The sequence below is a fragment of the Ixodes scapularis genome, unplaced genomic scaffold, assembly GCF_016920785.2.
Source record: "Ixodes scapularis isolate PalLabHiFi unplaced genomic scaffold, ASM1692078v2 PGA_scaffold0__279_contigs__length_252992795, whole genome shotgun sequence".
NCBI classification, from domain to species: Eukaryota; Metazoa; Arthropoda; class Arachnida; order Ixodida; family Ixodidae; genus Ixodes; species Ixodes scapularis.
Window position 1 is genome coordinate 20,884,087 of NW_024609835.1, and position 12,283 is coordinate 20,896,369.

The following is a 12,283-nucleotide window of genomic DNA, read 5'->3' on the forward strand; positions in this document are numbered from 1 at the left end:
TAACAATGTGCGCCCCGTAGGACAGTTGCTGCAATCTTGGTCTGCAGAAAAGTATTGGCTAGCTTTGCAGGACCGCAGCCCCGGCGAGGATGACTTTGCGCCTTTTGTTGTCCTCCTCGTGGGCTGCGGGATGATTCATGAACCGCCGGCCACTATAGAGTGCACCTCGCGCGCTCCACCCTCTTCCCTTTGTTTCAGGAAGGGGTAGGAAACATTCGGAAAATTCGAAACGTCGTGCCGTGCAATCGAGGACAATCGATAAACTTTCCGATCCAATCTCCGGGTCCAAAAAGCCCCAGGGATAGAATAGAGAGCTGTCTTTTCTGCTGCGAATCACGTGCATTGCACTGGCTTGCTTTCGAGGTTATCGTGAAAAGTGTTCCACGACTCCTCTTAATGGGGACACGGATGCCCATGTACCAAGCAGACTCGCATCACCCGAGACAATAGATTTTTGGGTGACGACTCGTCGAGGCGAAGTTTTTGTACCCGCATTTGCTAACGATACCTTGTCGCTTCGATTTGCGGCGCAATAAAATGTCAAATGCGCCACCCTGTACTTCTTTGTAGTACTGAAGCGATGCGGGGCTGCAATCGATCCGGCTCGCCAACATACTTATTTTTCAAACAAGTTAGTTTTTACCTTAGCTAGAACGCTCTCGTTGATTCAGTGCCTGACGGAGGTTCATATATTCAGTATTCCTCAAATGCCGGTGGCTATGTTAGCATAGCGACATAACCTCGAGACATCTTGGAGCCGCGAGCTGCCCTGGCCTACTCAAGCACTAAAGAGAGCACCGAATGCACCACTCGGCCGCGCGGAACAGCCACCATGAACTGCAATATTTGTAGAGTTCATTCGCATCAGCAAGAACAAAAACCGATTCCAAAGAAACACCCCGTGCCAACAGCAATAGGAGACTGCTTACGACACCCGTGGGCAACAACACGAGTTGCTCGCCACGTCAGGTACAGTGCCCGGCTGCCGAAGCCCGTTTGCAACAATTCCAGTTTCTTCGCGACGTTAGTGGCAACTGGCAAGCGTACCGCACGGCGGACGCACCACCCGACTCCGCAGAGTCCGCGAAAGTATTTACAGCTATTCGCGTATTTACAACCCGGATTGTTCTGCTGAGCATCAAAATTCTTCGGCGCTGCGGTGGATTCCCCAAGAAACCCTTCAAGTGCCATGGTTCACCATCTTGTTCAGTGACCACATGGCGATCACTTTAATGAGTACGCAATTATGGCGCGGTCTCTACCACATGCTCTGGACCCTGTTCAAACATCTGTCGCTTGTCCGGTAGTGCAGGTTAAACTGCTGCCTCACTCCGCAGAGTTCTAGAGATTTACCTCGTTTTTACGGAGTCCCAACTCGTTGGGTGGCACACAAAGGTTCCTTATGTCATCATTACATGCGACGCTCTTGGCTTTCGCCCGAGTCAGTCGCGGGTAATTGAGAAATCTTAAAATTTCGATCACCGAAAACCATGCCGCGAAAATCCTGTTGTTCCTCCATGGCGGGACGGAAATGCGTAGTAGAATACTGGAATGACTCACTCAGTTCTCTATGGAGCTCGATCTCGGTTTTGAATCCGGGAAGGTAGCGACGTCAACATGTTGACCGTTGGTCCGTTGCTGCGGCGTAGAGGGGTACGCAATAACTCTGGCGCAAGCACGGCTGATAAAGTGCACGATATGCGGTGTCGTGCACGTTTCGACTCCAGACGAGCGTTATTCTTTCGTTCACGCCTTGGCGGTCCTGTCGAGAGTGCCCCGGTGTATTCCGAGCATTTTGAATCACCTTCGTTGGGAAGGACGCTCGGAAAACAACGCCAAGAAGTCGTTATTTGACATCGGGTGCTGGGCACTTAGCCACTCAATCAGTCCGCCTACTCTGTGTTCGAAAACCGAACAGGTGCTGCTTCTTTGTGCAGTAGTCTCCTCCATTTGACGGATATCAGATCGAAAGACACTTGTTCATTGTGTCCGTGCGTAGCCGTTAAGTGGCGCCATGTTTTGTGCATGTGCCTCTTCCTCCGTTTACGAAATTCAAGGCCGGAAATTGTCCTTGTTTGCTGTTATTGCGAAAGGATAAATGCTGCTTGGCTTGCTGCAGGGGGATCGGTGGCCGAGTGGGCTAGCGCACACCAGCTCGGAGCACGTGGAGCAAAAGCTCGCGCTGCAGAACCCTGGGATCCTGGGTTCAATCCACACCCCTGCCAGTTTCGATCTGGATGAGCATCGTTCCGCCGCGCGGTCGTGTATAACTACTGCGTGGTGCACATGAAATACTGATCAAAGGACTGTTTGGGCTAGTTGGTCGATGATCATCTTGGTTTAAAACAGCGCGACAAGACAAGGAAAAAGTAAATACGAGACAGACGGCACAACTGACTATCAACTAAATGTTTATTTCCACCGCTCCCAGTAAATGTGCACGCGAGCAGCAACCAAATATAGAAAGAGCAAAATACGCAAAGAATGCATGCATTAATGACCGATTTAGGTAACATCAGAATAATGCAACACAATAAACCTCCGGTCATTTGGGAATTAACTGCCGTGACTGTTGGATGCACCCTTGGCTACCAAAAATTCTAAATACTCAAAAGAAACGATGACAATCGAACTCGAGAGATGATGTAAGCTAACGATTTAAACAAGCTAAAAGGAAAATGTGTCAGCACGGCCTCCATTGGTCTTTCCGATTAAGATATTTGTTCCCTGACTGGTGCAGGTTAAGGACCGACTATTACACAGCAATATATAATCTAAATAATATTGTGCTGAGACTGCATGTATAGGGTGTCCCAAGTCACCAGGCTCGATCGAAAATGGATCGTAAAAATCAACGCCTGCTCGTGGCAATCCGTAACTTTTCGTCAAAGGTGCATTTCACAGGTCAGTATTTTCGTGTAAAATTACAAAGCGTAGCTCTCTTTCTGTAAAATAAGGGCCAAGAAATCTGCCAGGCTCAACGGCGGGCGACGACGCATACGACCAATTTGAGTTAAGGTGTACGTTTGGCGCGCGTATTGATAGATGGCGTCTAAAGCAGCGTCCGATGATGTAGGCGACTAGCGAAAGGAAGCAGACGACAAGCAGACGAAATTCGTTGGCACGAAAAGCGTCATCGTTATCCAAACGCGTTTTTTTTACTTTACGTTTTGCTCTTGTTGTGCGCAATAATTTTTAACGAACGGTACATCACAAAAAGAGTATGTTCATTTGAATGAACCATGGTGATCGCGAGCAGTCCCGTTAAGGAGGTAGCGCCATCTGTCAGTACGAGCGCCAAATCCGCCCAGCTATTCGACTTTGTCGTCTGCGTCGCCGCCCGCCGTAGACCCTGGCAAGTTTCTTGGCCCTATTTTTTACAGAAAGAGAAGTACGCTTTGTAATTTTACAAGAAAACAATGACCTGTGAAATACACCTTTGACGAAAAGGTTAGATTTCTATGTGCAGGCGACGATTTTTACGCTCCATTTAAGTTCGAGCTTGGTGTCTTGGGACACTCTATATTTTCGTGTCTTTCGCACTCTGTATATTTGGATGTTGCCCATGTGTACATCTTCAGGGAACGGTGGAAATAAACTTTCAGTTAAGTGTCAGCACTGTAGTGTGTCTCGTCTCTACTTTGTCCTTGTGATGTCGCGCTGTTCTAAACCAAGACATTCAAGACCCCACGGTAGCGGTTGTACCGCACTGGCTAAATTGCTCATCTACAGCTGAGACAGGAGACGCTCAGTAAAGCCAGACTAACTTCCGGCTCTATAAACGAACACATACCTTTTTTTTTTTTGCTTTCGTTGGACAGGTTTTGCGTTGGGGCCGTAAATGTGGGTTTCTTTCCCCTTTGGGAAGGGGGGATACCACTTAGACAACGCAGTTCGTCTGTTGGTTCGAAGAACGACGTGTTTATTGACTCAAGTGCCAACATGCTTTGGCCTCGGTAACATTCGACGAATCGGCACTGTCTCAATGTGTCAGGATCTCCGGTCGGACTTCGAGCGGTCGTAATCGACAGAACCACGGAAAGGGGAAGAGCTTGAAACAGAGCTGCGCGGAGCAAAACCCTCCCCCGACGCCATCTTCCGGCCGTTCGTTAGGGCCGGCTTATATAAGCTGCGGGAATGGACGCTCACGGGTTGTCACTAGTAGGTTCGCTCCCCGCAGGTTAGGACACGTTTACGTATCAAGGTCCCGAAGGGCGTGACTGAAGCAATTCACCCGAGAGGGCAAGGAAGAGCCGTCCACAAGGAAATACGGCCCCGCCTCGGTTCCGGGACGGGCCCCGACATGGCGGCACCTTGGGGCCTGCCTGTGGATAGGGAGACGGGAAGCACGTGGTTTGCACAATACTTACCGATGCATTTTGTGAGTTTTACTGCCAGAACGTCTTTTACGTTGAAGAATGGCATCACTCCGTCAACAAAGCAAACTGCAACCTGGGTGTTGATTGCGGATGAAATTGTGCTGAAAATAACAGTTACAGACAATGTGCGTGCATTATCGTCTTTGACTTTGACATCATAGCATTTGATTGTTTTATTCTTATCCATTTAAGTCATTATTGTTTTTTTTTCAAATAACGTAATAAAACGTCATTACTAAAAATGTCATGCAAATTTGAGTTTACGAACAAATTTGTATCGTCTCTTTGCGGCTGAATAGCATAGTGAATTACCTCAGTGTCGAGCTCACCACGCCCGCTAGAAAAAGAGCCGTAAAGCTTGGGAAAATCTTTAGTTCTTTGTGGACATAATACGGTAGTATCTGAAAATAAAAAAGCATTTTTTTGTGAATATGCCAAAAGCGTTGTGGTCCTTGACTTCAAACTATATCATACGTTTCTTTCAATATAAAATTAGTACTGCACTTGCAAAGAGAGCTGATGTTTTCATGAATTAATATAAATATCACCTTTCTGTTTAAAACACCCTGCATCTGCCGCTCAGAAAATAACTATCGACTTAGAGGCATTACGTAAACGTTATCAACACATCAGTGTCTCAGAATGGACTTAAATGTATATTTTATTGCGTGTTGATATAAAATATTGTCACGGTGATAAATGAAATGATTTAATATACAAGAGGGATGGGAAGCATTTGAAAAGTGGCAGTTGTCAGGATGTCTTCACTTCTGCCTCCTCACTTCCTGATCTGTCCGGAGCCACCGAACTTCTTCTTCCTTCATGACATTACCCCCCTCCGGGTGAAAGCGGCGTCTCGCCGTTTGGTGGTAGTAGGTATGGTTTTAGTCTTGTTATATGGACGGTGTCGGCTGAAGATTGGCGTGAGTTTTGTGGTGGTTGTACGGGCTGAACAAGGTAGGTGAGGTCACTTCTTCGGGCGAGGACGCGGTATGGCCCGGAGTAGCGTGGAAGTAATTTTTGTGCCTGGCCCACATGTCTCTTAGGTGTCCATACCAGGACAAGGTCGCCCGGGGAATAGTACGCAGACCTGTGGAATTTGTTGTATCGAACAGATTGGTGTTGTTGTGAGTCCAGAGTTCGAAGGCGTGCAAGTTGACGCGCTTCTTCGGCTCGACATATGGCTTGTGTGGTGTGGTCGGTGAGTTCGGCAGTAGTTGGAACTGGAAGAAGAGTGTCAATGATCAAATTTGGTTCCCGAGAGAAGAGTAGATAATATGGTGAAAATCCTGTTGTGTCATGGCGGGACGAATTATAGGCGAATGTGATGAAAGGAAGAACGGAATCCCAGTTACGATGCTCTGCGGAATTATACATAGCGAGCATATCTGCCAATGTCCTATTAATGCGTTCGACAAGTCCGTTTGTTTGTGGATGGTATGCGGTAGTTTTCTTGTGAACGACAGAACAGAGGTTCAATATTTCGGCAACAATTCGGGACACAAAGGGGCGGCCACGGTCAGATAGAAGTTGTCGAGGGGCACCGTATTTCAGAATTACTTCCTCTAAAATAAATTGCGCTACATCCACGGCTGTACTGCTGTACAATGGCTTGGTGATTGCATAGCGGGTAGCGTAGTCAATGGCAACCGCTATCCAGCGATTGTCCAGCGAGGAAGTTGGGAACGGACCAAGAAGGTCAATTCCTACTCGGTCAAAGGGGAAGCTGGGGGAGTGAGTGGGTGTAGAAGGCCAGCGGGTCGTAACGGTGGAGTTTTGCGGCGCTGGCAGGAGTCACAGGATGAGATGTAACGTTTGACGGTCCTGTACATGTCGGGCCAGTAAAATCGCTGCTTTACGCGCGCGTAAGTTCGAAGGACACCCATATGACCGGCGGATGGTGCGTCGTGGAGTTCACCGAGAACCGTACTTTGTAGGTGTTTTGGAATTACCAAAAGTAAAGATGGACCTTCTTGTCGAAAGTTGTGTCTATAAAGTATATGGTTCTGGATCGTGTAATATCTGGAGGATGGCGAGTTGGCATCGGTGGTCACTGCTTCTATGATTTTTTTTCAGAAAGAGGTCACGGCGTTGTTCGTCCGCGATGTTAGGCCAATGACAGACGTGAAGAATAGGAATATCCGAGTTGTCAGCGGTTTGGTCAACAGGGCCTACGGGATGACAAGATAGGCAGTCAGCATCGGGATGAAGTTTTCCGGACTTGTAGATGACTTTGAAATCATATTCCTGGAGACGTAAGGCCCAGCGTCCAAGGCGGCCGATGGGATCTCTCAAGGAGGAGAGCCAGCAGAGGGCATGATGATCAGTGATCACAGAGAACTGCCTGCCAAATAAGTATGGACGAAATTTTGCGATCGACCATACGACCGCAAGGCACTCACGCTCGGTTATTGTGTAATTTTGCTCTGCTGGGGAAAGAGTACGGCTGGCGTAAGCTATTATGCACTCCTGTCCCGACTGATGCTGGGCTAGTATAGCTCCGATGCCATGACCACTGGCATCCGTGCGCAGTTCAGTTGGAGCAGAGTCATCGAAGTGCCCCAAAATGGGACTGGTGGTTAAAGCGTCCTTTAAACGAGTAAAAGCGACGTCCTGTTCTGTTTTCCATAGGAAGGGCTGGTTCTTCTTGAGGACTTGCGTCAAAGGCTGAGCAATGTGGGCGAATTGGTAGATGAAGCGTCGAAAGTATGAGCACAGTCCAAGGAAGCTTCGGACATCCTTTGGAGACTGTGGTGTGGGAAATTCCTGGACTGCCTTTGTCTTATCTGGATCTGGTTGGATGCCGTGCATGTTGACTAGGTGACCCAAAATTTTGAGTTCGGAGGCAGCGAAATGACATTTTGACGAATTTAGCTGAAGATTTGCTTGCTTGAAAATGTTCAAGACGTGATCTAGGCGCTCGAGGTGAGATGAGAAGGAGGTAGAAAAAATGATCACATCGTCCAAGTAACATAGACAAGTTGTCCACCTTAGGGGTTTTAGAAGTCGGTCTATCATTCTTTCAAAAGTGGCCGGGGCGTTGCACAACCCAAAGGGCATGACTTTAAACTAGTAAAGCCCGTCTGGCGTGATGAAAGCCGTTTTTTCTCTGTCTGAGTCGTCCACGCTGATTTGCCAGTATCCGGACCGAAGGTCGATAGTGGAGAAGTAGTTTGCACCATGTAGGGAGTCCAAGGTATCATCAATTCGAGGTAATGGATACACATCTCTTTTTGTGATCTTGTTTAGCTGACGATAGTCTACACAGAAACGCCAGGACCCGTCTTTCTTTTTAACTAAAACGACTGGGGATGACCAAGGACTTGAGGATGGTTGTATAATGTCTTGTGCAATCATTTTATCGACCTCTGTTTGGATTATTCGCCGTTCACTGCGGGAAACGCGGTAAGGCGTCCGATGTAGAGGTGGATGTGTTCCGGTGTTAATCTGGTGTTTAATCGCCGTCGTTCGTCCTAGAGGGCGACTTCCCAAATCGAAAACGTCGCGGTATTTGAGCAAAAGGTTTTGTATCTGATGTTTCCGTGTGGTATCCAGTGCAGAGTCAATCATAGCCGTTATTTTGTTAAGGTCGGAGATTGGTGGCGAGCCTGGGCGATCATGTTGCTGATCCACTGCATTAACAGATAGTGTTCCGGAGGACAACGGCGATGTGATGGCAAGAGAAGTTCCACTTGCAAGAAGTTGTGGGTTCTGGGAAATGTTAACGACCCAGAGGGAAGTGGAACCATTGAGGACGGAAACGATGGAGTGGGCCACACTGAGTTGCTTGGTGAATAATACGTCCATACTTGGAGACACTATATAATCTCCGTCCACAAGAAGGCTATTTGATGACACCTTAACGGGAACCGCTAGAAGAGGTGGAATTCGGCATGTTTCGACTGAACATAGCTTTAAAACTACCGGCTGGGGCTCGTCTGGGGATGATACGTCGAGTTCAATATTTTCTGTGGCGCAGTCAATGAGAGCGGCGTGGGCGGAGAGAAAATCCCATCCGAGAATCAAAGCGTGGGGACAAGTTTGAATGACGGTGAAAAGGACGAACGTTTTCTTGTCTTCTAGGGCAATACGTGCACCGCACATGCCAAGAGAAGATATCAGATGACCATCTGCGCCTCGTAGAGATGTAGAGTCTGGCGGCGTTAAGACTTTATGAAGTCTTTGTCGTAGATCCTCTCTCATTATAGAAATAGCAGCACCGGTGTCGATGAGAGCATATATGGCAATTCCGTCGATAGATACACGAAGCTGATTATGAACTGTTAAGGAGTGTTTGTTGAGAGGGTTTCGGGTCAATGACCTCGATGCAGTCTTACCTCGAAAAGCTGCATTGGTTAGTTTTCCGATGCTGCGTGGTCACGGGTCGGCGACATGTAGCGGCGGTGCGCGGGGGACAATGACTGGCGGCGGAGTGGGGACGGAGAACGGCAGTTGCGGGAGGCCATAGTGTACTGGTTGTCGTCTGAACGTGTTGTAGCTGGACGGTCACGGAATCGGCCGTCAAAGGAGGGACGATAACCATTCGACTCGGATGATCGGAGGCCGTTGCTCGACCGGTTTCGACAGTAGCGTTGGATATGACCCACGCCGCTGCAGTGGAAGCATATAGGTCGATTATCAGGGGTCCTCCACGCTGCGGGGTCACGTCGGTACGAGAAGTTGCCAGGGGGAGGGGAGTTAGGAGTCTGGTGGACAAGAGGAAAGCGGCGCCCGGTTGTGTATGTCGGTGCGTGAAACTTATTCATTTCTTCTCTTACAATAGCTTGCACAGTTGATATGGGCACGGCGGGTTCCGGTTCAGCAGGTGCATGTAGAGAACTGGAAGGCGCCATTGCTTCAAGTTCACGTCGGACAATTTTTGCTATATGATGACTCTGAGAAGTTGGGTCCTCGCATGATGATGTTGGTGCTGTGTTCGGGAGGCGGATGAAATTCGCTGTGATGCGACGTTTTTTCGCCTCTTCGAATCGACGGCACTCCTTGATAACTGCATCTGCTGTTGCGCAATCCTTGAAAACTAAAAGTTGAAAAGCATCATCTGCAATGCCTTTCAAGATGGGAGGCACTCTTTCAGAGTCAGGCATGATGGGGTCAGCTTTTTGGCAGAGCGAAAGGATGTCTTGGATGTACGCTATGTATGATTCTGTGGGTGTCTGCACGCGCGAAGCAAGCTTCCGCTTAGCCGAGAGCTTTCGTCCGATCGGGTCGCCAAAAAGGTGTTGGAGTTGTTCTTTGCACGTGTCCCACGAGGTGATGCCTTCTTCATGCGTTAAACACCAGGTTCGGGCTGTATCTTTGAGGTAAAAAATCACGTTGGCGAGCATGATGGTTGGGTCCCACCGGTTGTGCCTGCTGATGCGCTCATAAAGTAGTAGCCATTCCTCGACATCTTGCTCACCGGATCCGCTGAAGTTTCCTGGGTCACGCGGTTTTGAGAGTACAAGGGCCGGTGATGGCGAAGGAGGAGTTTCCTCGGGTGGGGTGTTCGACGTAGACATCTGGACTGAAGTCGGTAGCTGTCGGTTCCGGAGTTCCAGTGTGGTGTAGAAGAGGTCAGGGGGATGGCTTCGCACCTCCACCAAAATGTCACGGTGATAAATGAAATGATTTAATATACAAGAGGGATGGGAAGCATTTGAAAAGTGGCAGTTGTCAGGATGTCTTCACTTCTGCCTCCTCACTTCCTGATCTGTCCGGAGCCACCGAACTTCTTCTTCCTTCATGATAATATTCCGAAAAATAGGTCACACGGTCAATTATCTGGAACGCGTTAAGCTAGATTGAATACTCCCCACGAGTAGAAACTCCATTTACCTGATCTAACTTGGAAATATGCCCTGTCATCAAGGGATCGCAGTCGTGGTACCAGTAAAGAAGTGCCAGTGCCATCAGACTCATAAGCACCATGTAGATCAAAGTCAACGCTGTTCCGAAAAGCGCTGTCCTGCATAAAGTATATATACTATAAATTTGGGCGGTAATAGATAAATTCTCAAAATACCAAAAGAATCCGAAATTCAACATATTGCAAAAATCTCACAGTTTCATTTAAAACTAATTGGCTAAAGTTGTAAATGAATTGGCTTAGAAAATACACAAGGTGCGTTTTAAGCACAGTGTTATTTTAAAAGAAACGTTGCAAGGTGCAATAATGCAATCTGTACAGGTAATCTGTACGCCCATGAGAACAATATAATTTGAAATCATCGGCACGCTAAGTCAAATTAATAACTAAGCTTTCTTAATCAACTATTGTATTTGTAAAAATAAACGTATGGTTTCAATTAAGAAGTTTCGCTAGGCGTCATCAGAAACCCTTCATTTAGCAAGAAAGAAAAAAAGTAGAGTGCGCTAGTTATGATTCGTGTAACGGGCGGAAAAATACAAATGATGTGTGACGGAAAAACCGCGATGGTGCGGTTTCACACGCTTTGCCTGGGCCCGTTGCATGGTTGGTAATATTAGTGGGCAACTGCGATTTTCATGGGACACAAATATTTTTATCATGTGCTTATTTAGTAGTTATTGATGACGTTCAGCAAGTTTATTATTGAAATCATATCTTTATTCTAACTAATTAATAAGTAATGAACAAATTCTAGGTAATTATTGGATTTATTCTGACGTCTAGCTACCTATAATAGGCTAAAGTCGAGGAGGTGTTTTTATTTCTCCCCTGCCTGCGTGTGCCTTTAGGTGACTGTGACCAGATCCTCAAGGCAGCGACGATTGTGCTCGAGTAAAGCCACCCTACCAGGGGTCCGGCGCGCAGTTCGATAGGCTTAATGCACCGGGGGCGAGGTTCGGTAAAAACGCACAAGGAGCCTGTGATTTTATACGTTTTTCTTTTAGAAAATGTTGGTCGATCCACAATTAACAGTTTTTTGAAATACCAAGGGTCGATATAAGCAGGCTCAACTATAGTTGATATGCGAATATATTATTACTTTTAAGGAAATTCCCATAAATACTTGAAAGCAGAAGGAGAAAAATTCACATGTGAAGAGTCGACTTTCATACAAAATAAATGCCGGCATATTTTTCAATGTAATTTCGAACATATTGTGTCGTTCAAATATCACTCTCACGCAGCTTTTCCGTGCACTTAAAAAATTATAATTTCCACTTTCCAGCAACACACTCGTAAAGCGAATCACTGCATTGTACAGGGAGGTCCCGAAGCCGGGTAAAGATTTCAAAGTGGCCGCATAAATAGGATTGGTAACGTATCGTGCTGCGAATTATCACAAAGTGCCGGAGGCGGTAAACGCACCGCATCGAAAATCAATGAACAAACACACCTGAGTAAAAAAAGTAAAAAAAAAAATTAACTCGTTTTTATTGACATGCGGCGTCCGTCTGATGACAGCGCACCCTTTCAATGGTCTTACAACCGAACAACGTTACCCTCAGTTGGGAAACTCACCCTTGAAACCTGGGCCGCTGGCGTCCACCGAAACTGAGCTAAATACGAGAACAGCGCCACCCTTTAGCAACGAGTTGAAACATGAAAGTTGCTTTACATAACTGCTGAGAAATGGCCCTACGAGATGGAGCCACCGGCTCTTGCCCGACTCGACGTGCAGCCGTGCAGTTCCCGGAGTGGACGCTATGGGAGCAATGGCGGAGTTGCGATCTCCATTAGCTCGGTTCTCGAGTACCGATCGGAGCCACTTTTTTAAAGCAGGCTCTATGGCAGTTTCGCAACTGAGGAGTTCTAGTAATGTTGCAACCAACGAATGGCGGCAGCGGCCCTGCCATGCTCCCGCAGAGCCTCTGAGCCACCGGGACCGCTGCCGCCATCTGTCGGTAGTTTGGCCTGTCACAGGGTGCCCGGTTAGCAGACAGACGCCGTAGGTAGAGAAAACCGGTTAGGGTTTTTC

At 47.5% G+C, this 12,283-nt stretch overlaps 1 protein-coding gene across 1 annotated transcript in view; it reads right to left on the reverse strand.

The window, feature by feature from the left end:
- Positions 1-58: 58 nt before the first annotated feature.
- The window catches only part of LOC115316895 (sodium/iodide cotransporter), a 58,318-nt gene continuing 46,093 nt past the window's right edge, over positions 59-12,283 (reverse strand). The window contains exons 8-11 of the mRNA XM_042291452.1: positions 10,215-10,344; positions 4,692-4,780; positions 4,371-4,480; positions 59-123 (exon numbers count right to left, since the gene is read on the reverse strand). Coding sequence (XP_042147386.1) covers positions 59-123; positions 4,371-4,480; positions 4,692-4,780; positions 10,215-10,344 — 394 coding nt within the window. The remainder of the gene's footprint in view (positions 124-4,370; positions 4,481-4,691; positions 4,781-10,214; positions 10,345-12,283) is intronic.